We start from the raw sequence: 26,875 nt of genomic DNA on the forward strand, positions 1-26,875 counted from the left end.
AATTGTTCCCTTTCATGTTGACACTCTTCAGCCTTCCATTGCATCAGGAGCTCCTGCTTCGTGTTTACTTTCAGTCAGATTCCAGTAGTGGTTCATCCATTGTATTGTGTTGCATCTTTATCTCTGAACTTTGGGGGCCCTTATAGCTGTTTGATGTGTTTTGAAACCTTTCTTCTTAACCAGAACTGTGGATTTAGACTTTAGTGAAAATTTGAGACGTATGTATCTTAATGATATCTAGATGGGTTTTTTTTGTTGCTGAATGTCATTATTATTTAGGCAAATCATGAATTGAAAACATGAATTCATGTTTTGTTTTTGTTTTTTCTCAGGCAGCTATATTCAGCATTCAGGAGGAAGCTGGTATATTTCTTTCATTTCAGCCCAACAGTACCTAATTCAGATTTTTTTTCTTATCTGGCAACATTTCAGAAGGTTTGTTGAAATTGTCTTGGCTGGCATATTTTAGCTTCGGGGGCAGTTTGTGAATGTCTGAGTTCAGTGTTTTATTTTCCTTCGCAGCAGCATGGAGGCATTTCCACGCTGCCAGACAGCTTTCAAAGACTTGACGTGATTTTTAGTTGGCTTTTAAATTGAAGACGAATTGAAATAGAAAAAAAAAAAAAACAGTCATGTCATCTTTCATGTCCTTTATTGTTGTAAGTGTTTAGTTGAACTGAAGGTTTTGAAGAGGTTTACTCAGTCTTGGTGATTGCAGCTTTGTCTGGATGGAGGAAACACTAGCTCTGCTTATTTTTTTATGGTTTTTTTTGTGCACAGGTGTTGCTGCCTCAACAACAGTTTTTTTAATGCAAAAATCAGTCAATTTATTTGTAGCATGGATTCATAAAAGATACAATTTCAGTGAAGTGTGATCTTCTTAGTTCCTTTAATTTTCTTGAAATTCATAAAAATGTAAAGCTGTCCGTTGTTACAGCCTTGAAATTTTCATTTAGGCTGTTATCAGACTTGGTGTGTTTTAATACACAAAATATAATCTGGAAAAACTAAATCAGCCCACTAGACGGAAGAATCTATTTAAGCAAAGAGAAGATTTTCTCCAAAGTGCAGTCAGAAGGATATTAAAATGCATATCGAGAGCTAATCCTGAAGAGGACCTTAAGCAGGATCAGAGCTTATCCAGCCAACTGTAGTGTGAAGTAAACACACTCATAAACTTGTGCTATTGTTAAACCAATATGTGTTGTTATATGTTCTCATGTAGAAATTCTGCTATGAAGAAATGGTAATGATTGATGTAAAATATGCTCCTCTCCTCTCCTGCAGCCTGTCAGTGCCACACTAATGGCTCTGTATCTGAGATCTGCAATAAGGAGACCGGACGGTGCCAGTGCAAAAAAAATGTGGTTGGACGACAGTGCGACGAGTGCATAGTAAGTATGCTGACAGATGCCAATAATCTTTACAGATATTGCCAACATGTGTTGGCACCATTCCTGTGTAGACTTTTTATTCATTATATTCCACACACACTGTACCAGTGGTGGCACCAGTAACTGCCCTTTCCTCCCATTACAATCATGCAATATTAAGTTTGTAATGCACTCCCTGTGGTTGTGAATGTTTTAACCTGAATTACATCCATAGTTATAATGCTGTTATTTGAATTACACCTTGTTTTTCTCGTTGTTTTACATTATGTGTATGCATTGTTTTTTTGTTTCTGTTTTTGTTTTTTTAGTGTTTTGTATGTGGTAGGTCAGAAGCTGATTTATCTTTCTTTAAATTGTAAATCAGTTATAAAAAAAATATTTTTGTACTACAAAGTATTTACATTAGGTAGCCCACACTGCTACATCTAGCTACATGCTAACAACAAAACATGTAATCTCTGTTGCTTATCTTGTTAATTTCTCCCTGATTTCGGGTCATATTCCCACTGGAACATGTCCAGTGGTGAAGATTTTAGTTTTTAAAGCTTTTATTGGTGATTTTTTACAGTCGAAAATGCTGCTATTCTCCATGATAGTCATTTCCCTGGCCACAGTGATAGAAAGAAACCCTGATATACGGAGGAGCAGGCTTAAAGAGACAGATGCTAGATCAGAACAGACGGAGGGAAAATACAGGTTTATCACCAAAGTCAGTAGAAAAATTAAGTGTTTTTTGACCTTGAAAACATGTGAACATGTTCTTAAAGAAATCCAAAATACAGGTTTAAACCTGAAAATGAGCAAAATAGGTCCTCTTTTAAATGTAAACTGATATTTTTGGTTGTATAAAGGCCAACTGTGGTCAAGTGCTTTATCTTTTCTGGTGTGAGTTTTTTTACTTTTATTATTTGCATAACTGCAATTAATATAACAATACTATAATTATGATGATGAAAAATGCCCTTTTATTTCCACATAAGGGATGATTTTTTTGTTGTTATTTACTTTTGTTTCTTCACCTCTTGTACTTGGTTTGTTTGTTGTTTTTATTTGTCCTGCTCACTCACTCTCATTGGTCCCCCTCCACACCTCTGCACTGTGATTGGTCCAGCCCAACTGTTGGTGGGATGCTGAGCGTCAGGACTGTATTCCCTGTCGCTGCAGTCCTCAGGGCTCTATGTCTCAGCGCTGTGACATTGAGGGCCGCTGCATCTGTCGCCCCGGCTTTGTGGGCCGACGCTGTGACCTGCGTCGCCAAGGTTATGAGAGGCGGGAGACCCGCAGGCCGGTGGAGCGTGTCCCCATAGAAGCCGTGCAGCAGAGATGGGGGGGCTCCTCCCGCACAGGGGGTTGTCCCAGAGGGGCATACAGGCCTAAGACAGGGGTACCACACAATGCATGGTGTGTTTAAAGTAGCATGAGCGTGTTGCTGAAACAGGTTTAAAACACATTAAACTCTTTGTGTTTGTGATAGTTTGACGCTTAAATTTTCTAAACCATTGCACCATGTGCTGCTAGCAAGGGTGTTTTTTTATGAAAAACATTTCTGTTTAAAGATGCTGCGATGAGTGTAAACACTAATGCAAGGTCCTGAGTGCATCATGCAAGGAAATGTACGCATAATGAGCGATCTTTAACACATTTAAATATCAATGTGCCAGTGAGTTGTCATCTAAAAATGTCACTTCTTTAAGTAATTGAAGAAGTTTGTCATTCCTGAATTGGTGCTGTAAATGTCACAATTTTTAGGCAATTCATGATGTATTATTTTATTCTGAGGTAGCCTTATTCTGTGTTCAGGAAGCTGATTTTTTTTCACCTTTAGCTGAACTGTACCTAAGTAGCTTTAGGGGCAGTGTGTGAATGTTTTCGTCCAGTCTGATGAACTGTGCATGGCATCGTGTTTTATTTTCTTTAGCAGCAAAGAGAGTGCATTTTCAGACAGCTTTTTCAAGTCCAAAATGCAGTTTTAAGTTGGCTTTTTAACTAAAGACATAATGCTTCTTTCATGTTTTCTCTTTATCCCAGAATTATACCTTGGAAAGATTGAAAATCTTTACAAATATAAAAGTTTGATCCCTTTGTTTTTATTACACTACGCTGGCGATAGCTCTGGCCAGTGACATTACATTGTCAGGTTGTACGTCTGTCGTTCCAATCACATGAACTGAACTTAATATCGTAAGAACGCCTAGAGGGAATTTCTTAAAATTTGGCACAAACTGATTAGATTTTGGTGGTCAAAGGTCAAGGTCACTGTGACCTTGTCTGTCTCTTTTTTTTGAATGACAACAACCCTTTGAGGTAATTTCTTCAGTTTTGGCAGTAACGTCCAATTTGACTCAAGAATGAAGTGATTAGAATCTGATGTTCACTGTGACGTTACAAAGCATGTTTTTGGTCATAAGTCACAAATTCATACACTGATTATGACCAAATGTCACACAAATGTCTAATGGGATATAATGTTGAAGTGGTGACATTTTTTATTCAAAAGGTCAAAGGTCAATGTTATTGTGACATTGTAATGTAAACTGTAATTGCAACTTGACTGATTCACGGAGGCAGACAACAGCTAGGTATTGTAATTCTAGTTTCGCTTTCTTGCATCTCACGTGACTGTAACCTTTGTGTCTCTGATTTGCTTGCATGTGTCTGCAACTAGTCTCACCCTAAGTCCATCACCTGTTCTCAACTATTCACAGCCCCCGTGTCTTTGTCTGTGTTTCTCCAGCCTCAGACTCACGGCATCACCACAGGTGGGGTGTGCGCCCCGTGTCATTGTAACTCGTTTGGTTCCAAGTCATTTGACTGTGATGAAAACGGTCAGTGTCGGTGTCAGCCGGGCGTCACTGGACCCAAATGTGACAGGTGCTCTCGAGGATTCTTCAACTTCCAGGAGGGCGGCTGCACACGTAAGCACAAAGTGTGGTAGAGAGGAGAGTGTTTCTTTAAAAAAGCCAGCAAACCCTGATATCACACAACAGAACAAAAGTAAAGCTCAATCTTCTGTAAACCCAATGACAAACTCAAACCTCTGTTTATACTGTAATTTGCAATGAAAGCAATGTCAGCAGTCACAAAATGCTGTCCTTATTAAACTGCTGCTTTGTTCTTTTGTCAAATTGTCTGCAGAGCAATTCCATTAAAACAAAGCTATTGTGCAGCTTCAAAAATGCATGTGCATCGCTTCACATTACGGTGGCACTTTTATAATTATTGCAAAGTAAAATCTTTTTTTTTGCCCACAAGCGGGAGAAAGCTAAACATTATTAACACAAAGCATCACAGCAAAAAAGGACAAAAATACTATGATTGTGAGCCGCTGGCTTTAGTTAAATGAGCACTGGTTTGTCTTCAGACATACAGTACTTTGCCAGTGTCTGCATTTCTTCCTTTTCCAGTTTCACATGGATGTGACAACGTTTGCATCTATACTGTACAGCAAATAACTTGTAATTTGAAATATCATCAGTTTCCTGCAGAAACCACAAACTTCTGCTCTTATAAAAGCCTGACTCCCAGAAATAATGAAGCCCTCATAATTTCATTTCCATCTATCTTGAATTTTTGACATTTCACAGTTAGTTATAAATAGTTCTGCAATTTTCCCCAGAGCTATGAAACATGCGTCTTGGCAACAACTAAAGCCACATCAAACACAGCACCCACCCATACAGGCTTATATATTAAGATGACAGAAGGAACAAATGAACGACAGAAGGAAGCAATAAAGAACGGTCATATTGGAGATTCAAGACCAAGTAGTGTATCTATGACACAGTGGGAAGTGTTGCCAAGAGAAACTAGCCACTGATTGATATGAACATCTTTAAAGGTTGAACACACAGAATAATAATGATTTTAACAATAAATTATGGAGCTAAAATAATTCTTCTTCATCTTGGCAGCTGAATAACAAAGCAACAAAACAGCTGATAATTATGTGTGAAGAATGTTTACGGAAGAGATTGTTTAAAAGAATCAAGTAAAATTTAGTCAATTTTACAGCGAAATCCATTTTATAAAACACAAAGTTTACTAATAAATATTTGATGGATAACAAGGGACATGAGATACCTGTACAAAACTGTGTGTGTGTGCGCGTGCGCACGCATTTTGGTTTTACCTGGTATTACCTCTTTCTTTCAGTAAGTCCCATCCTGTTATCATGATCAGTGCTTTACATACAACTACAAACATTTGAGCTAATTTCACTTCTACAGTTTTACTGAAAGCCCTCCCTACTGGAGCAGTGCTTCAAATTTAAATCAGGAAAGATTTAACACTTAACACATCCGTACTTACACCTCACAAAGTTCAAGGTTTGCCCAAATTGCAAAGCATGCCAGCGATTCAAACTTGAAGCATGCTTTTATGTGTTGGAAGTTGAAATTGAATTATTCTTGAAAAAAGGAGAGTTTTGTTTTGTTTTGTTTATTTTATTTCATTTTGTTTTAGTAATATCTCCTAGTAGTTGACAATGTGCAGACGCTCTGATTCACTTTAAATTGCACATCTATCCAATTTGCTATGCAAGAATAATTTTTGATATTTCTGTGTGACTGAGTTACTGAGACAGTTTGCTGACTTTAGGACTTTTTTCTAATTGCGCCACTGTTAAAGGCTATTCACACCCTGAATAATAACTATAACAATACTAGAAAAAAAAAAATATATATATATATATATATATATATATATATATTTTATTTTTTTTTTTTTATTTATTTTTTTTTTTCTTACTCAATTGGATGGTGGAGTCTACAACACAACTATAAAGACTACAACAGTGGAAAACGATATTGAGATCACTTTTAGAGCTGCCAATACTCGCATTGTAACTGTTCTTAATGTGCATGGCCCTTTACACTGTGTTCGAGCATGTACACTTGTCTGGTGATTGCCATTTGTGGCCACAGTAGCGACTACTGAGCGAAGGTAGCATAAGCTCACTTTAACATACAACACGCAGCTTCTACCAGGTAGTGTTGGAACCATTCTATATTCTTCATGTCAGATGTATCATTTCAGATTAGCAATAATTATTATAAATCAGATGTTTCATTGGTGAACTGATTAAAAAGTTTGAAAGCAATTAGTTATTGGCAGTTGGTTGCCAGAGCTGAGGATTTTCATTATTGTTGCTTGAGGGTGTGTCAAGTGATTTGAAAACACTTGAGTCATGTTTAAATGTCTATTATTAGAAGGGAATATGTTCACATAATTAAATTGTATGCCCTAAAAACTTGGCATCTCAGGCAGCAGGTGCAGTAAACTTGTACCGCCCAAAATGAGGATTAAGCATCCCTGCACCCCAAAATACGTCTATGAATAGCTTTTCACACATATCTCCTTATGCAATTTATTATTGATGCCAGCTACTATTGACGGCCAAGAAAAGCAGCGATAAGTTAGCCAAAAAGCCTGTTTGTGTTTCAGAAAGACAAGACAGGAACTGGGAATGATTTGCTTTTATTCGTCCTAAGATGTCTACCACAGTGCAGTGGTCAGGTTACAGAAACAATATGTTGGTTTGTGTTTAATTTACTGCAGGGAAGTCAGAATACAAATGTAATGCAGGCTGTGGGCATGTATTTTCCAAAAAATGAAATTAGATAAAATGTCAACAATTACCAATTTCATAAATTAATAAGGCACCATGTCATTAAATTTCAGGAATGTTCACATCATTAGGTTGATTGAAATACGAACAAAATAATGAAACTAAGGATGACTTCACATTCCATGAGCGTCAACAATGCAATTCAGCCAGCGAGAGAGCGAGAAAGAGAGTCCTCTGGCACTGGCTATAGTGTTTTCTGGGGAGTGGTGACAATTGAGTAAGTTAATAGGTATCAAAATGAATTGAAATGAAGACACTGGGGGATTATGGGTGCTACAATAAACAACTCAATCTTTGTGCAGTAACTCAACACATTACCCTTTCAAATTCTTAGAACTGTAGCTGTTCCATTAAATGATGACTCGTCCTTTTAAGTCAGCATGCACATAACATTCAACTCGGTATCAATCTTATAAACACTTACTCTATTAATTTGATGAAAGATGTCAAATAACAGTTAGATAAACAAATTCACAACTGAAAACACACTGTCACCAAAATGTCTCCCCTTAGATTTAAGTATCCAACAAAATGTGGCAAGCTCTCTGTTAGCCAGCAAGGCATGTTGTGAAGGAAAAGCTCTGTCATTGTTGAGAGCTGGTAGAAATAAATTACGAAAAAAGGAAATACAATCAGCTTGATTAGTCTTCAGAGTCAGAACCATTTAAAACACACCCTCTCTCCTCTTCTTCAGCCTGTCAGTGCAGCCATGTGGGGAATAACTGTGATGCCAACACAGGACAGTGTATCTGTCCTCCAAACACTATCGGTGACAGGTGCGACCACTGTGCTCCCAACCACTGGGGCCATGACATCGTAACTGGATGTAAGGTAGGTCTGAACACTATATTCAAAGAGCAGCAGATAACATCTGTGTAGCCTACATTACTTGTAGTAACATGAAGGGCCTAAGTAGACACACTGGAGGAATGACACAAAAATTATGAAAGTACTGTTTAAGGATGAGATAAATTTGAATTAATTGTTATTTGATAGGGACAATGCAATTTAGCATGATTTCAACAGAGAGTATGACACTTATTTATTGCACAAAGAGTGTATAGCTTATTTTCAACTCTTGTCCCTAGTTGGCTTAATTATAGACCAATAATATGTTTTAAACATAATAATACACTATAAAAAAGGAAAACACAACAACATACATATATTAAAATACACATAAAACAATACATCGATAAATATACACAAAAACTGGACATTTTCAACGCACTAAGAGTTTGTACAGCTCTGGTTTGCTTTTAGCCAGCACTCGAGCTTTCTTTTAAAGGATTTAAAGTCTGCAATTAATTTGATTTCAGTTGGGAGAGGTGACAGGCCTTTACAGACACAGCTGATTGTCCAAATTTAGATTTACAGTATGCTATTTTACAATTTCCATTCATGCCGCTCCTAGTTACCCTGTAACTGTCTTGTATTTGAATAAATAAAAATGAAAAACTAATGCTTACTGTATCTTTCTCAGTCATTTTTCTTTTCAATATTCAGAAATTATTTCAACTTGTGATTACAAATAATCAAGACTTTTCATCCCAGTCGTCAGAATAAAATTTCAGCATTATCATTTCAACAAACCACGGATATGTTAATTTGCGCATTTCGTACACATTACGTAGAGTTCAGATTACATCTTTATCAATTTTTTAATCGAGAGGAGGACAGGATGGTGGATAATATATAACTTAGATGAGACGCTGCAAAGCAGCAGACAGCAGCTGCTCAAGAACAACAAAAGTGGGCATTTTTAATAAGAGTTTGGGACATTTCCAGCCGTGTTCTTAGTGACCAATTTGGGTATTTTTCAGGCAAAATATGTTGTCTAAACCTATACAAAAAGCTTTTTTGTGCTTTTTTAATCTCTACTGTTTTGCTAGAAGCAGAATTCTCATATCAGTGGTTCCCAACTGGTCAAGTCATGTGGTTTATATTTCTCCCTAGTCATTAGTTCAAGTTCCACACATTTGATAAATTACCACGTTTCATTTAATTTCACAAAATGTAAACAAGACGTTACTTCTCAGTTTTCTCTTCCTCTTAGCTCCATTTAATCTTCTCTCTTTGTTATTTTCCTTTCCTCGCTGTGTGCCCCCGCTCTCTTCCAATACTGTTCTCTTATTATCACAGTGCTTGTTCACACAGCATTTCCTCTGTATTCCCTCGTCTTTATCAACTTTCTGTCTATCATTCCCATTTCCTCCACCTCTCTGTTTGTAACACGACTTTGTTCAAAGTGTTTGTAAAGTAATTGTTCTGCTCTGAAACCATCTCACCAAAAGGCCGTTAGGTAGCAATAACAGTAAACTATTAGAAGTAGCAATAGACTATTAGCAATTAGAGGCTTGAACATGAAAGTACTGTAAGTCTCAGTTAAACAGCCGATTGATCCAGGAGGGTACATCAGGGCATCAAAGAGGAATGCAAAAGATCTTTGTGGTACCAAACAAACATAAAAAGGTACCAAAGACAGCAGAACAAAGTAAAAGCATAGCAGCAGAACATTCAGTGAAGTACAGCAAAAGAAATAACGAGCCAGAACTGAGCTAAGTCGATACACAAGGCAAATACTTAAACGGATACTTCACTCACAAAATGATCACTTGGATAGTAATGACTCACTCTGTGTTATGTTGAATTCATGAAGAAAACATACATTTTCTCACATGAAACGAAGAATCCAAAAACTGACAATTCTTGATAAATTAAAGTCACAGGTGACGGTGTTGAACAACAGGAAAAATATATAAAAACATTTATTATTTATTTTTTAACATTAAGAAACCTTTACACAACTCGTGCAGTATAATCCAAGTCTCTTTATACGCTCAGTACTTCCCAAAAGAATTAATTTTCACTAAAGCCTGAACTTCAAAGCCCGACTCCATTTCACCTCGCTGAACATCGGAGCTGCGGGTCGACCACCGCCTCGATCTGTTAGTTTGTTTGTGTTAATGTGTGACTTTGTTGTTTAAAATGGTTATATCGGATTTACCAAAGTCACACAATATCCCAGACAAACTGCTGATCGAGGCAGAAGTAGACCAGGAGGTCCCATGTTCAGTGAGGTAAAAATACTGTAGAGTGTGGCTCTGAAGGGAGAATAGATACATTTCACTTTCAGTTCCCCCCCAGAAAGAGCTCTCTTTTGGGGAAGTACTGAGGACTGGACAGGATAAATGAGCCTTGGAACATACTGCATGAGTTGTGTGAGAAATTGTATGCTTTGATATAGTTTTGCTGTTTTTAAATGCAGACCCCCATTACTTCAGTTTATTCATAATGTTCTCCGTGGATTCTTCGTTCATACAAGACAAACAATGTTTTCTCCACAAATGTGAGTTATTGATATACAAATGGTCATTTTGAGGTTGAAGTATTGTATAAGTGTAATCATTTAACTCATCTAAGATTACAAAGAAATCACGTGTAACACGTGGTAAAAAGCCATATCATAGAAAAAAGCAGCACGCACTTCCAAAAGTAGAAGACTGGGTGCCGGACAAACCAAAGTCTGCACACTAGAGAATGCTCCCAAAAACGTTTAAAAAGCCATATTAAACATCAACACATAAAATGTCAATTTAAATCAACACTCATTAATAGTAAACATCTGGTTCAAGAGTTCAAAATCACCTTAATTGGTAAAACTTTGCTGGCGTAGCCTTACATAAACTCTGAACAGATTTAATTTAACATTGACGATATTAATACAAAAACAGTTCTCATTTCAGCAGATAGGCACTCAACAGCTTCTCAGCTTATGATTGTGCAGCTTTTTGCCTTACAGCACTCATAACAGTTGTGTGTTTTTTATGGTGTTTTTATCTTTGTTTGAGACATTTCAGACTTGTAATACCTTCCGATCTTCTTCAGTAATAGTTTTTGTAGAAGTTATGCTTCCTCTGCACTTTGGTGTTAACAGGTGGAGTTTTTAAAGTGATTTTACGCACTCAAGTCTTGCACGCTGTACAAGTAAATCCCCATGTTCAATATTTGGACACAGCTCTCTTGATTCAAACTCAGTTATGATCTTTCAACATGAAAACTCATCTTTCACCTAGAAGAAGCCAAATAAAACTCCACACTGATCTGACAATATTGTGTTGTGTGTCTTCTAAAGGTCTTCCAAAGGTCTGCACCACGACAAATGTTTGCATTGTACTTGATGAAAAAAAAGTTTGTGTTTGATGTTCTTATGTCTGAATAAAGCTCATTTTTAAACATTAAGACTAATAACAATAACAGTAATAATCTCTGTCTTCATCTTTGTGTTTGTGTGTGTAGGCGTGCGGCTGCAGCGTGATTGGCTCAGTGACCCAGCAGTGTAATGTCAACACAGGCTGCTGCATGTGTCGCGACTCCTTCAGAGGAGAGAAGTGCAATGAATGTCAAATTGGATTCAGAGACTTTCCTCAGGTGAATGATCCGAAAGATATTAATACAGCAAATATTGCTCTTAGTATCACAAAGCATGCTGTTATTACATTATTGCGATATGAAGACAAAGGAGAGAGGTTTTCATAGACATAATAATGCCTTTATTGGATGCATAAAAAAGAGTAGCTGAATCAAGGTAGGGAAATTTTGAATAGTTTTTCATGAATAACAGAATTAGAATTAAAAGAACTTTTATTGAGTGTTCAAAGAAATTTCATTGTCATTTTTTTCAGGTCATTTTTGAAAACTTTTTGGAGCTCAGTAGCTTACAACTCTGTCTTTGGTGTGTGTCTGAACTTAAGTGTCCACTGACATGGGAGTGAGAAGATAATGCAAAATTTTCATTTTGGAGTGAAGTTTAATGGCTTGGTGAAGCATAAAGCTAGGACACACTCTGGTAGCTTCTCTCTCAGCCTGTTATATTGTTGATAACAGAAGCTTGGCGTTTGTCTGCATCCGCGTTTCCCACAGTGCACCCAGTGCAAGTGTAGCATCGCAGGATCGGACAGCCAGACCTGCGACCAGGAGAGAGGAGTGTGTGCCTGCGCCGATCGAACAGGAAAGTGCAGCTGCAAGGTATGGCATACACATTCACAATAGACACTTGGTCTTTCCACACGATGCTAAAGAGGAATTGTGGTCTCCATTTTTCACTTTTCTGTCAATGCATTGCTCAGTGGTTGTTAAAGCTTTATTTACAAAGAAAACATTGAACAAGCAAGAATGTGCATAGTTATTAAACTGATTGAAACATTGTAGACCACTTGAGTGTCACATAGAAGAAACAACACCAATCATGATGAGCTTTGATGCTTCATCAAGATTAGTCATGTAAAATTTATATGAATACATGTTTCAAATTCATTGTCGTTTCAAACTTAACAATAAAGCTAAATGGATTTTTAAAGTCTTAAAGTGAACAAGTCTGTTTTAGTTTTTCTATGCCAACCCACAATTTTAATTTGTTGTCTGGAAAAACTGTCAGAATTTTCTTAAAGCAAGTGTCATTTTATTTAGGTCAAACAATACATTAATGACAGGTTTCTCCTTCGACTTTAGCCGCTCTTACAAGTGATTAAATAAACTGTCACTTGTCTTTGTTGCCAAGTAGAAAAACAAGGCAGCTGTGCTGAAAGCTTTTTAAAATTTATGTAAAAATCACCCTCAAAACTGCCCCCCAAAGTAAAACCATGCAGTTGTAGAATCACGCATTACTTTTAGAAAAGTTCTGTATTTTGTCAACCTGGACCACATTTTCCCAAGTTTTTGTGTCTAATTTTGGTGGTGCCTATGGGCAATTGTGCACTGTCAATTTATGTCCACTAAAAGTGTTTGTTTTTGCCACTGACAGGCTCCGATTGTTATTAGAAGTGTCTGACAACATTTTGGAGAGGAGCCTACAGAGAAATGAAATGGTTGTGTTTTTTTTTTTTTTTACTTTTTTGCCAGTTTATTATTGTGACAAAAGTGTCACTCAAAGAGAAGTTCGTTCTGAAATCTCATAAGAGAGGGCTTGTTGCAGGAAAAAAAAACGGTGGAAACGTCAGAAAGAGGTGTACCGGGTTTGTTGTGTTGGAGTACAGAAAGCGTAGCTTAGAGTAGCTTATTGAAGCTTGGTTTTCATGGCTGAAGCTTCAACTGATTTCAATAATACGGTTCAGTCTGTGACATTTCTGATCGAGACTTCTTATTGAGTGAGACTAACAAACAGACCTTAAATTTCTCTTTTGGGATTCTTTCCATAATGTTGTCAGACACTTCCAATAACAATCTGAGTCTGTCAGTCGGGAAAAAAAAGTGGACGTAAATTGATGGTAAACACTTACCCATAGGGATTACATCGCCTGTTTCACTGCTGCTGCTGCTCCAGTGGCCTCTCTCAATAATGGACCCGTTTAAAAGATTGTTGTCTCTATAGGTCACTCAGACACAGAAACATGAAAGCATAGGGTCCAGGTTTAAAAATACTGAAATTTTCCAACAGCTTGATTAAATCGTCACGTCATTATATGAACCCTCCACTCCTAATGGGCTAAGCATACACAGACTTATTGTCTGTGGATGTTTTCCAGATTTACTGTAAATCTCATAATTAAAACAAAGCTTGTGAGACACAGTCGGTAAAGCTCAGTTTACCCATCCAGTGACCATCTGCAGAGCAACTTTTACTCTTCAGATCCTTAAGTCTAAGTAAATGAAAGTGTTAGAAAATGAGAAAACATATACCATTGATGGTTTTGAATCTCACCAGGAGATGATGTTTAGATTTGAAATGTCATTGCAGATTTTTCCTTTCTTTATCTGTATTTGTTGAGAGCCTTTTGCGTTTTATGATACATGTGTGTCATTTTAGTAAATGTCACCCAAATGAGTAAGACAAGCATTTCTTTGTGACGTCTTCCAACTGCTGGCACAGTTATATAGATTCTTAGATGCACACATTTTTAGATTTATTTTTTTTCCCTTCTTTATTGTCAAGAAATAAGAAAGTGTGTGTGGATGGACTGTCATCTCCTCTCCACTAATTCGTTTGTGACAGTCATGATGCGCAGATGTGCACGCACACATACTAACACACAAAAACTATAAATCCCTATTTAATTTGTATACTGAAAATTATAGATGCCCGTGCACACACACACATGCTCACCTATGTATTTGCACATATACAGCATATATTATACACCTCTCATCCTCATTCTGACAAATTGATCATATGTCTCACATGCACACCTCTCATCAATACAGCTTTCTGTCACAGCTCTCTCTCTCCCTCTCACATACACGCACACACACACACACACACACACACACACACACACACACAAGAAAACATGCACATATTCAATATACGGTGCACCTGGAGTGTCGACACCTTTCATCTCTGCTGTCACTTGCTGATCACATTATCCCACATAGACAGCAACAAATGCTAAAACAAAATTTTTAAACACACACACACATGCACTCACACTCACACTCACACACCTGATTTATGACCTGTAATGAGGCATCAGATCACTGGGTGTCATCTTCACTCTGAACAGGTAGGAGGGTGACGTCCTGACACTCAAACAGTCATTCGATCTGTCATCTGTCTCTCTGTTCATCAGTTATTTCTGCTGTCGGTTACTTGTTATGGTGGTTATCTGTCTGTCTGTCTGTCTGTCTGTCTGTCTGTCTGTCTTCACCTCTCTATCTATGGAGAAATGTGAATGTATGTAACTGCATTTCCTTAGGTATCATTGGACATCTCCAATATTTAAAAAGCCACATAAAGATGGCAGCAATTGATTGTAATAGCTTATGCTATAATGTTGATAGACATAATGATTGTAATTTCTGAAAAAATGTAAATAATAATGCAAAAATCCTCAAAATGAACTAAATCCAGCATTTCAAATGTGGAGATTTTCTGACTCTCTCTGTTTTACATGATTGGAAATTAAATAACTCTGGACTTTGGACTGTGGGTTGATAAAATAAGATTTTAAAGAGTCACTAGTCTTATGTATGTGAGCCTGAGGTGCTGGGCAGTTTTTTTCAGTATTTCATGAGACTTATTAAACTACACGAAAAAAATTCAATTCATTGAAAAATATTTGATATAATAAACTGATGATCATTAGTTGCTAGTTTTAATATAATTACCCTCCTCTGACAAAACAAACTCTAATAATGTCGAGCACCAAAGTTGATGTTTTAGGATCTTTCACTGTACCTTCACATTCCTCTGTTGTTCTTGGTCCTTACTCACTAACCTGCAGGACTTTTTGACAGAACTCAACATTAATTGGATGACGTTTTGTTGACAGCACTGTGAGCCTCTTCTTAGCAGAGAGAAGGCTTAATATACAGACCTGTCCACAATCCTATTTTAGACCAGTCAGCTCTCAGCTTATTTACACAAATTGTAAACAGTTCAGTGCAGTGAGATATATTTATCTCTACCTCAATGCATCCAACCAAAAATGCATTTTCTGTGTAGCATAAGATGGGTGTATTGTAACATACGTGATGCACTCAAAATAGTGACCAATTATTATAGCATGGATAAAATCACAATGACGTTAATGTTTAGATGGCTGTAAACAGCTAAAGTGAACTCAAGGTTAGAGAGACTCTTTTTCAATTAGAGGACTTTGACTCGTTCTATGTCCTACTGAAATGTCCCGATGCAAGATATTAAATCCAAAAAGGTTCAGGAGCTCACTGACTTCAAGCAGAATGGATATGTTCTTGTTGAATTCAAAAAGTATCAGTATAGTTTATTATTGTATATAGATTGTTCAAAAATTATCAAGTTTCCCAAAAATTTTATATTTTGTTCATTATGCCTTCGTATCAGTGATAGCAGTTGCAAGAGGCATTATGTTTTGGAGTTGTCTCTCCATCCTTCTCATTCATGTGCAAGTGATATGCTGGGAACTCCTTGCGGGGATTTCTTCAAATTTGGCATAAACTTCCACTTGGACTCAAGAATAAACTGATTAGAACTGGTGGCCAAAAGTCTAAAGTCAAGGTCAATGTGGCCTCACAAAGCATGTTTTTGGCCATAACTCAAGAATTTATACACTAATTTTGACAGAATGTCACACAATATCTAATAGGATATAATGATGAAGTGATCTTGACAGTGAACTTCAGTGTGACTTCATAGTGCTTTGTTAAAACACTTTTCTGGCCATTACTCAACATCATATGTCAGGAACAGAAGGCGAAACATTTGGTCAGATACTGAATTGGTGACACTAATATTGGGTGTCCACTTTGAAACTGTGCTGGTTGTATAGATCTTCTATGGTGCTGAGGGGAAGATATGTGTGAAGTTTCCATGTTTTCACAGACATGGATGTAAGCCGTCAATGCAACGTGACTGGTTCACAGAAGCATACAACTAAGAGGCAGTAATTCTAGTTTTATTTTTGATGTAACCTTTATTCTACTAGGAATGTTCCCATTGAGATTCAAAATGTCTTTTACAAGAGACTTCTGGCCAAGACAGCAGCACAAACAGTTTCACATAAAAGAACAAACAACCTAAAACAAACAGCCAAAAAGTTAAGATAAACACCATAAAAACCAACAAGCAACAGACTTGAAACAAACTGTAATTTACATTGAGCAACAAGGTGGCAGCATTCAGTAACCGGACATGTCTATTCAGTGGTCAAATAGCCCTTAATCCTGTTTTATAATTTCCCATGCTTATAAATTAATCCAGTTTAATGTGACTCTGTGGCTCACACCAAGATGAAGGTGTCAAAACTTTAAAAGCACTTTCAATAATGACACTGCGGGTTAGAGAAATAATGAACATAATTTGTCCACATGACTGGAGCTACTGAAGAATTTTGGGGTCACTTATCTGAGTGGATTTCACTGGTTTCCATGTCGTCACAGGACTTCCCTTTCCACCACATGCTGTCTACTGAAACTGGATCTGTTATTCAAATAATGCAAAATGTTCCTCACCTGTGTGTGTTTGACTGTGTTTGTTAATTAAGGCAAACGTGGAAGGAGACAACTGCGACCGGTGTAAACCAGACACGTTTGGGTTGTCGGTACGAAACCCGCTCGGCTGCAGCAACTGTTACTGTTACGGACTGACACACTCCTGCACAGAGGCACAAGGACTCATCAGGATGTGGGTGAGTGGACCTTTCTCCTCTGACACTTTTAGCTTTCATCAAGTGAGCCTAGGCAGCATCTTACTGTTCTGCCACTTTTACTGTTAGTTCATTCATATTTTCATATATGATATATATTCATGTAACATTTGTACATTTTACAGTTGTTGGCCAAAGTGTGTGAAATTGTTTGTCTTCATGGCCATACTACTCTGCAGGGATGATTTAGTTACATGCCATTATTTCATTTAATAACTGAATACATTTGTATCCAATATTAAAAATGTTACTTATGTATTTGAAGTAAAATATGAACATACAGTTGGTGGATTAAGATTAACAGAACCTTTTAAAACTTGATTTTAATTTGGTTTATTAGCCTTCCTCTGTGGCTATGAACCACCTAAATGCACTGTATTGTGTTGGTGCAAAGTAATTCTGCAACAGTTCAGTGTTGTGTTGAGATTTTAGACTGCGAGTGAGAGAGTGCTGCAAAACAACTCTATTTTGTACCTTTATTTTGACTCCACAAATAAAAAATGTTCCATTAAATGTGTTAATTAACGAAACAATGAATGAAATATTGTTTCATATTGTCTTACATCCTGTTGATAATATGGAGTGCATAACAATGTTTGGGTCTCTTTCACCTCTGATGTGTTATCTGTGGATCTAACCAAGAGTTGCCTGTAAGCTTTCCTCGTTGCACACACTATCTGTGCCAGCTTCCTTGCTGAGACAACACATTTGACAGCTGGCTGCCTACAACTGACTCTGCATTATGCCAGTGTTGTCAGCTTCATGTTCTTCATTAATCATTATCTATGGATAATTAGAGGCTAGCTCAAACATTTAAAGTTAATAGATCTCATTTTACTTGATTTCCATCCAGTAGAGGATCAGTGATGCTTGGTAGTTTTTTGCAGTGAGGTTACAAATATGAAAAATATAGAGAAGGTGTGTGTTGTTTACATGGATTAGATAGGTGTGCTGAGGTTGGGAATAGTGGCTCTTTCTGTAATTTCTTTTGCACAGTCACAACTTAATGCTGCAACTGAACATGTTTAAATCATTTAAATGGGGAATTGTATTGGCTACATTTGTGATATTTTCTACATACTGTGGTTTCAGGGGGAATTTTCAGCAGCCTCCTCATGTGTGTCCCAAGTGTTAGGCCAGAGATAAACTTGCTGTTAACTACACGTAGGCGTATGTATTTGCATATGCTGTGCACATCCTCAAAAATTAACCCGACGTGAACTCGAAATGCAGTATGTATATAAACATCTGGGACAGTGTAGAACCGTAGCTCGCTAACAAAAGTAGTGGTGGTGCGTTTCATTATCAGCCTCTCGCATTGGCAGCACAAAAGACTTGTACTCTCCATTGTCCCAACGGGCTTGAATTAGAGGGCTGATGAACCACCAACGTTGTCGCCTCTGTTGCCTTTTCTGCCTTAATCTCAGCATTAACATGATAGTAACCTCATCAAGTGTTGCCATGTCTGTTATCTGCATCCCACACATCCGGTAGTTGGATGCAGAGCAAGTGTATCTCCGGCCTTAGAGGGAACGTGCAGAAGGAGACTTGTGAGATGTATTTGAGTCAAAAGTTGCACTCCTTCTTAGGGCAGAAACTTGATCCATGCAAATGCAAAATCAAATGACAATGCTTGACCTTGCTGGCTTAAACACATGACCCGCTAAACGTTCTCAATGTGTGCTGTCGCTGTACGTGCCGATGGAGGTAAAAAACATCAGACCTCAAGCGACCAATATAAAGTGTGTTTTCATTTGCCACAGTAGTAAACAAACATGGCGTCTGTGGGGAGACATGCACTGATGTACGTTCTGCACAGAAAGAAGAAAAATAGCAAATAAAGACAATGGGATGTTTGTCTAAATGAAGAGGTGAAGATGTGTCATAAAAAATGCAGATACTCAGCTTGAGCTTTGGCAAACTGGTCAGTTGTGGTTGCTCTGAGCGAAAGCAAACTTCAACAGAGGGGATCAGCTCTCTCTTGTTTGATGCTAATGTGCATCCTAGAGGCAATGCTCTAACTGCAGCTTATGTTTGTGCTGCATTACAGTTTTCACTGTTAAAACTGAGCGGCATGTGAAATCAGTCTGGCATCGCTCAAAGTGTCTGTGTTTGCATACTTGCCTGGACCATGTCTCTGCCTTTTGAGTCACAACTCAGTCAAATCATAAAACAGACATGAAAAACATTTGAAATCTTTCAGTGAGACTTAGACTTGCCAAAGATATAATTATTTCTCAGATGTCCATCCCATTTAAGCATTTGCCAAAATGTAAACAATTTATTGGCCAAAAAACAAAAAAAAACAAAACAGGGCTCTTAGAAGAATATGGACATCACCTGTAGCTGTACATTACAAGAGCCCATTTGATGAGCTTGTCCTCCTGATGGCTTAATTTTTCTCTCTCGTCATTTGCTGTTTTTCACTTAACCAAAAGTAAAGCTAAAGTTTTAAAGAAATAGTGTTAGCTGAAATTATCAGGACATCAGAAAGTTTAAAAAGCTATCACAGCTCGTCTTGAGGTGATATTAATGTCTGTACCAAACGCCACGGCATGCATCCAGTAGTTGTTGAGACATTTCACATAAAACCAACAATGTCAATCTCATAGTGGCGCTGGAGGAAAAGTGAGGAGATCCAAAAATCACCAGGCTACATGTTCAGGAACCACAACCATATGTACAAAAGTGTGTGCCAATCCATCAATTGGATATTGAAGCATGTCACTAGATAAAATTTGTTGGAAATAGTTGGGTTCATCTTCGGTAGACTTGCTTATGTATCGGTTGGCTTCTTTACATCAAAATACAAACATTAGGCTGAGCATTGCGGCACCACCTGTAAGTCAAAAACAGCGGTACATAAACGTTGCAGATGCCATCAGACAGTCAGTCAGCAAGTTAGCAATTGATTGTTGAGTGGCAGTCTGTTTTTAATAAAGGCTCCTCATCTCAGAAATGGTTGCCATTGGGGATAAACTGCCGTTTCCGTGGTAACCGCAGAGTTTTCTGATGGAGTGTGGCAAGAGGCTTCATTTGAACGACAAACATTCACTTCATTTATTGTTGACAGAGAGAGAGAGTGAGAGCGAGAGCTGGACAGAGAGAGAAAGACAGAAAAAATGGAGAGTTTATTGGAAAGAGGGAGATTTTCTCTGAACCACTGAATCGTGAGATTACACTGAGTGGAGTGGGACACACACACACATACACACACACACACACACACTCTCACTCTCACCATATCTTGACACCATACACATACACTATACAAACACAGTACACATGCCTTCACATGCACAAACACACACAAAAACTCACACAACAGGGGATTACACAGAGGTTAGGGGAGAGGGACACACACACACACACAGATTCTGCCATACACACACAACCTTTTTTTTATATTTATCTCTGATGGGAGAACTCTGTGTGTGATTGGACGACTGGTCGTTAAATACTGCTCAAAAGATCTGCACTAATATTTTTAAGTAAAAGAGCTCAGATAAGATGAAAGAACTGATAAGGTGAGGAAAAAAGAAAATGTCTTCAATAAAGTGCTCCTCCTCAAGTACAGAGTGGTTTTGCCCCAAACTGCAGCCCTCTCTAACTATTATTGCAGCTGACCTAAGAAATAAAGGAAGCTTTAAAAACAAAGGCTTAAAGTAGCAAAATGGATACTAATATCTGTAAATAAATAACTGTTAACCCTATTTTTATTTTTACATAGTTATATTTCTTACTTTCTATCAGTCCCCAGATATGCACTTTGTTATTTAATGTGCATGCAGTTACAACATTTTGCACAAGCATCTTTCCATAGAACCCATATCCATGGCATTCACCGTGTCCTGTTGGTGTACCTGGTACAGATTATGTTCTCCAGGAAGACCTTCAACACGCTGCTGGTCTCCTTGTGGATCAGACTGTAAATATGCTGACCAGGGCAAGCCAGATGATGAATTGTGAGCCTGGTGTTTTTTGATGAAGCCTGGTGCATCGAGTCCCCATCCTCCTATATAGTCTTATATGGCTGCAATATTAACGGCTGTATTGGCTGTCAAAAACTGTAGTGTAAACCCCGGTTCAAACTGCAGTATAGAAACTTAATACTTTCACTCAACCAATAAGCAGTGTTTTATAATGTGTCAGATATTATTCTAACAATATCAGCATATCATTTAATTTTATTTATTTATTTTGCTCAAGATCATATCACATGGTATGGAGCACAAACATGACATACAAAAATAACAGAACACCAGCACATTGCGTGGCAAAAGTACAACTAATGTTACTTTACAAAGGACGGACATTCTTCAAAAAAAGATAACTCTTGGCTATAGATAGATGGGCACTTTAAGTAATACTTTGGCAAATACCTTTCTCTGTTGTTCATAAAACTTACATTCTCACATTGAAACAAAACATGGCACTCATCTCCCACACAGTTGTCAGTACAGAGGTTGCAGCTGGTTTCTATGCAGCTCTTTATATCTTCCAATGACTTCAGCAATTCTGCTGTTAGCCCTGCAGGACTACAGCAACAGAGAGAGGGAGAGAGATCCCGTCTCCAGCAGATGAATCTACTTTTAAATTAGTCTACTCGACCACAAGCCACGGTCAATAATAAACTCGGATATTATACAAATCATATTGAAATATCAACACATAAAGTGAGAGATGGAGAGAAAGAAAGGGCTACATTTTCTCCAGACTGTCTCTTGCTCTCTGGCATGTCAATCATATTTGAGTTATTACTGACAGAATGACAAGATTTGTTTCAAATTATATTCAGAAAAGAAAGATTATTTGGCAAGAGAAGTCACAACACAATCAGCACGAAGAATTGCAGACGTGGTGATTATTAACAATACCACTATTAGAAAATACTGGGTCTTGTTCTTATTGAAAGATGACCATCACCAACACATTTACAGCAGGAAAGTGACTTTTTACTGCACTGACTCTAGTGTGCAAAATACAGGAAAAGATGATTTTGTTTATTAATATTTAAAATGTTGCATGTTTGTGGGGGTCCATACAATGCATAACTATACATTAAATAGTTCATTTGTAACTTGGCTAAAGCCGAGGGAGTGAAGGTGTTTGGTTACACAAGAAGTACTGTGACTCCAGCAACAGGATTCCTACTAAATGCCGTCAGATTCAGCTGAGGAGTAAAGATTGTTGTCTATTAAATAACAAGGCCTACCAGTTCATATTCATCTGACACTTTTACAAAAAAAGGGTTGCTACAGAATGTTTTGCAAACACACAGCCTGGCAGTATTTTGTCGAACGCATCCAATCATGTTACAATCAAATGTTTGCATAAATGTTGCCTTCATTTGGTCGTCCTTTAAAGCTGCATAGATCTATCCTCATTAGTGAGGATATTCCACAGTCTTCTTTGCTCACAGATGAAACAAGATATCAAGGAAAAAAACCAAAGATACTGAAATTTTCTTTAAAAAGATAGGAATCTCAGACATAAACCATTTGAAAATAATGTCTGCCAAAGTTATTGAATGGTGGGGAAGCATTATTTGAGTCATCCTGATTAGGAGGGGAGGGATTAAGGTGGCTAACAGAGGGAAGAAAAACACTGACACTGCACACATAACCACTGGACTCTTGTACACTTGATTTACAGTTCTGTGATATGGTGCGCAATAAAACTTATGTGGTTTAATTTATTTTTACGCCACTCTGCCCACCCATATATATGCAAATGCTGTATCTGGCTCAGTTTGTGTCAAATACTACATGGAGATATAAGACTGAGTTTAAAAGAGCCCCCTTCACCACAGTCAACAAAATCTGAGTTCTTTACATAATCCCCAACCCTGCACTGCTAGTTTAAAAAGAATTTTTCACATTTCATGTTACCAAGGCCCGAACATCCAGTATTGATAGCCATTTAAAGGTATATCATGTAGGAATTGTCTGTTACTTTTTGTAAGTTTTTGGCGGCTGTGGCTCAGGTGGTAGAGTGGGTCGGCCACTAATCGGAAGGTTGGCGGTGTGAATGGGTGAATGTGACTTTGAGTCGCTATACAAATGTAGGTCCATTTCACTGTCATTTGTCTTTTTTTGAGCTGTGTCTGAAATTTAAGTAGCTTCCTCTTGGATGCATTATGCTTATGGTCTGAGACCTGGTCGCTACTTTTGTATAAAGTTATGACCTCACCTGAGTTATGTGCCCACAGACATCCCAAACACAGCAAAACAAGTATGAAGTGTTAAATACATGTAAAGGGATTGAGAGAGAATACTTTTCTATCAGTCTATATATTGTTTTCTGGGAAAATCCTGCATATACTGTTAACACCATTTGAATTAATCATAGTGCCTACATAGTACAGCAAGTCCTACGAATCCATCCATATGCTAAAGACATAGAGTAAGTTGTGTACGCCCAGATCAGTTTGATAAGCAGCGAGATATACAGTATGAGCAGGTTCCAGGGAGTCATAATTATCTCTTAAATGAGAAGTATTCATTTCAACAAGGATCCACACAGCATCACATAAATACTGTCATCATTGTTGTGTGTTGTAGTTGACGCTGAAGCCTGAGCAGACGGTGCTCCCCCTGGTGGATAAATCCAACACTGTGGAGACGAGGAGAGGAGTGAGCTTCCAGCACCCTGAGATCCTCGCTCACACAGAGCTGGTCACCTCCACTCTCTCTGAACCCTACTACTGGAAACTGCCCGAGCAGTTCAGAGGCTCTATGGTAGGAAAGCTCACTGTGTTTGTGTTTTTTTTGTAACATATATGTTTGTTTTTAATGACTTGTCTGCCACTTCAGTTTTAGATGATGAGAAAACACCATTTTTAACAGTTTTTACAGACAATCAAAATAGAATAATAGATAGAAACTAGGAATGCACGATAATATTGGCACACCATTGGTCTCAACAAATAAAGGATTTAAAATGAAAAATCCACATCAGCCCAAAATGAGCCTTTCTGCCATTATGAGTGGCTGAAACAATGATTCTTTAATTATACAATTCCAATTAGTCAAAACAGTTTAAAAGTGTACTTGTGACTATTTTCAGGGTTGTCTCAGGGAGAGCATCATCTAAGCCTGTTGAAATGGAAAGAATTTGACAGTTTTGTTTGAAATTGTTGCATACAATACATATGGCATGTTTATTTTGTTGCCCATTGAATTTGTGCATTTTTAAAAGCACCATTTCATATTTTGTGCTTGCATCTGCCAGTAGGCCATCATAATAAAAGTAGGAACGACTGTTACTTCAACTTGTGGAGAGACTTAATGTTCTCTTTATAAGGCTGAAAAAAAATCTGTGCATATATTTGCATCAGCCAAAATGTTGGCATATTGGTACATTGGATGGCAACAGATATACAACATTGTGCTTCCCCTAGAGAAACATTTTATTTCAAATCAAAGACTTAAACAGAATGGCGAAAACTGTAAAATCATAACAGTCATTAATATCTTTGATCAGTTCCTTGTGTCTTTCTTCAGATCACAGCGTATGGTGGGCAGCTGAAATATGCAGTGTACTACGAAGCCCGAGATGAAACCGGCCCCTCCTCATATGAGCCTCAGGTCATCATTAAGGGCGGCCCTAATCACAACATTGTGATGACACGCCACATACCGGGACTCCAGATCGGTCAGCTCACCCGCCACGAGATCGACATGACAGAGGTGGAGTATAGTTTTGAATGAGAGTGGAATATTGAAAAAAAAATAATGGAAGAAATATCTGAGTTAGAAATAACTTCATATATTAAATACCATCTTAAAAAATAATAGACCCAAACGCAATATTGATTGTACTTATTTTTGGCAAGCTCTGTCAGTCAATACAAACAGGGTCTATTGCATTGGTAATAGACTGCAGGGGTAAAATTGATTTGTCAATGTGTTGAGTGCTTGCTTATCTGTATGTGTGTGTGTGTTTGTGTGTGTGTCTGTGTGTGCGTGTGCGTGTGTGTGTGTGTGTGTGTGCGTGTGCAGCATGAGTGGAAATACGCAGATGGCAGGTCTATGACTCGAGAGGACTTCATGGATATTTTGTTCTATGTGGACTACATCCTAATTAAGGCATCACACGGCAACTTGATGAGACACAGCCGGTAAAACACACACACACACACACACACACACACACACACACACACACACAAACACACACACGCAGTGGCATGCACCTGCACACAGTGTGGTCTGTTATTAAGCAGGACATTGGACAGCTGAATAAAGGATAATCAGTTTTTTATTTGTATGTCAAGGTCCTATTAATTCCTTGTTGTATAGTTAACTTATACACACGTTTATCCTTTTTGACAACAAACAACAAACCAGTGCTTTTAGAAACACACACAAAAACAGTTGTAATCTTATTGCAATGTTGTATAATTGGATTTGATTGATGTACTTTTCTCTTCTTCAGTATTTCAGAAATCAGTCTAACTGTGGCTGAGGAAGGCAGACCGACCAGAGAGAGTGAGAGGGCACATCAGATTGAAAAGTGCGATTGTCCGATCGGATACTCTGGACTTTCTTGTGAGGTGAGAGCTCACCTCAACACATGCAAGAACAGACACAAGACTGCGCACAGGTGCAGGCCATAATTATGTCCTCATATCATAAAACCTCATTACATTGCCTAAAATGGCATATGATAAAGACTTTAGGGAATATTTTTCCATCTTAGCCCTTGTGACTCCCGAGTCTTAAGTCTTACAGCATTTGTAATAATTTGTGTGATAAAATGACGTCAACGTAACAGCAAAAAGCTCACTACAAAAAAGGGTAAAAAGGGTAGAACATTTAAAATATCAAAGACATTACAGAAGGAACATACAGAAGTACTCAGTAGTGGAAATATTACAAAAGAGGAAAAGAGAAAGCATCTATATTGACACGAGTGCAAAACTATCTACCACTACAAACATTAATTACAGGGCTCTCTCTCTCTCTCAGCGCTCAGAGGAATGAATGCTTTTTGTGTGCTGCCTTCGCAGTGTAAACATGGAGGTCACAGACTCAGCTTTCAATTGTATCTCACGAGTTTCCAATTTACATTTCGTTTGGAGTTTTAAGCCTCTGCAACGTCTTTCAGACTTTTTAAAAAATAATTTTATTTTTTATTTTTTGCATTGCTTAGCTCGGATTAAGCCTCACTGAGCGTCTCCTCCACTCAGTTTTGATTTTGTCAAAGCAATTGACTTTCAGCTGCGTCCAGCTCCTTCTCTTAAGCCACAGAAAGCATATAGCAGTGACTGAATCTTTACTTTAATGAGGATTTTGTAGAGGCAGCTTATGATACACGGAGGCAACAGTTTTGGGCAATTCCACTGGATGGTGGCGCCTGAGAGCCATTTAGGTATTATTGTGTTAATCTCAAAGGAACACATGAGTTGCCAGCAAACTTTTAACTATATTTTTCAACCTCTGTTTCACATTGTCGTTTGCTACTTGGAGTGCAGGGAAGCAGACATGTATAATGCCAGGGCAAAAAAATTAGCTGTGTACATAATTTAGAAGCTACAGATACTGTTGAAAAACTGCCAAATGGAAGCCAAATAGCAAGCGGTAGCTAAACTTGAAATGTTCAAGTCGTAGAGGTCTTGGCTGACAGATGGCCATTCTATTTGTAGCTGCCGTCGTTGTTAATAAAGTATTTTTAAACGGGCGTTTAGTGCTAGCAGAGGGAACAGATGGCTCTTTAAATGGACTCCATTA

At 37.9% G+C, this 26,875-nt stretch overlaps 1 protein-coding gene across 1 annotated transcript in view; it reads left to right on the forward strand.

The window, feature by feature from the left end:
* The window catches only part of lama2 (laminin, alpha 2), a 198,697-nt gene that overhangs the window by 89,665 nt on the left and 82,157 nt on the right, over positions 1–26,875 (forward strand). The window contains exons 22-31 of the mRNA XM_042503943.1: positions 1,288–1,394; positions 4,129–4,309; positions 7,715–7,851; positions 11,320–11,451; positions 11,944–12,048; positions 16,980–17,123; positions 23,705–23,881; positions 24,647–24,832; positions 25,145–25,263; positions 25,581–25,698. Coding sequence (XP_042359877.1) covers positions 1,288–1,394; positions 4,129–4,309; positions 7,715–7,851; positions 11,320–11,451; positions 11,944–12,048; positions 16,980–17,123; positions 23,705–23,881; positions 24,647–24,832; positions 25,145–25,263; positions 25,581–25,698 — 1,406 coding nt within the window. The remainder of the gene's footprint in view (positions 1–1,287; positions 1,395–4,128; positions 4,310–7,714; positions 7,852–11,319; positions 11,452–11,943; positions 12,049–16,979; positions 17,124–23,704; positions 23,882–24,646; positions 24,833–25,144; positions 25,264–25,580; positions 25,699–26,875) is intronic.

The sequence above is a fragment of the Plectropomus leopardus genome, chromosome 16 (assembly GCF_008729295.1).
Source record: "Plectropomus leopardus isolate mb chromosome 16, YSFRI_Pleo_2.0, whole genome shotgun sequence".
NCBI classification, from domain to species: Eukaryota; Metazoa; Chordata; class Actinopteri; order Perciformes; family Serranidae; genus Plectropomus; species Plectropomus leopardus.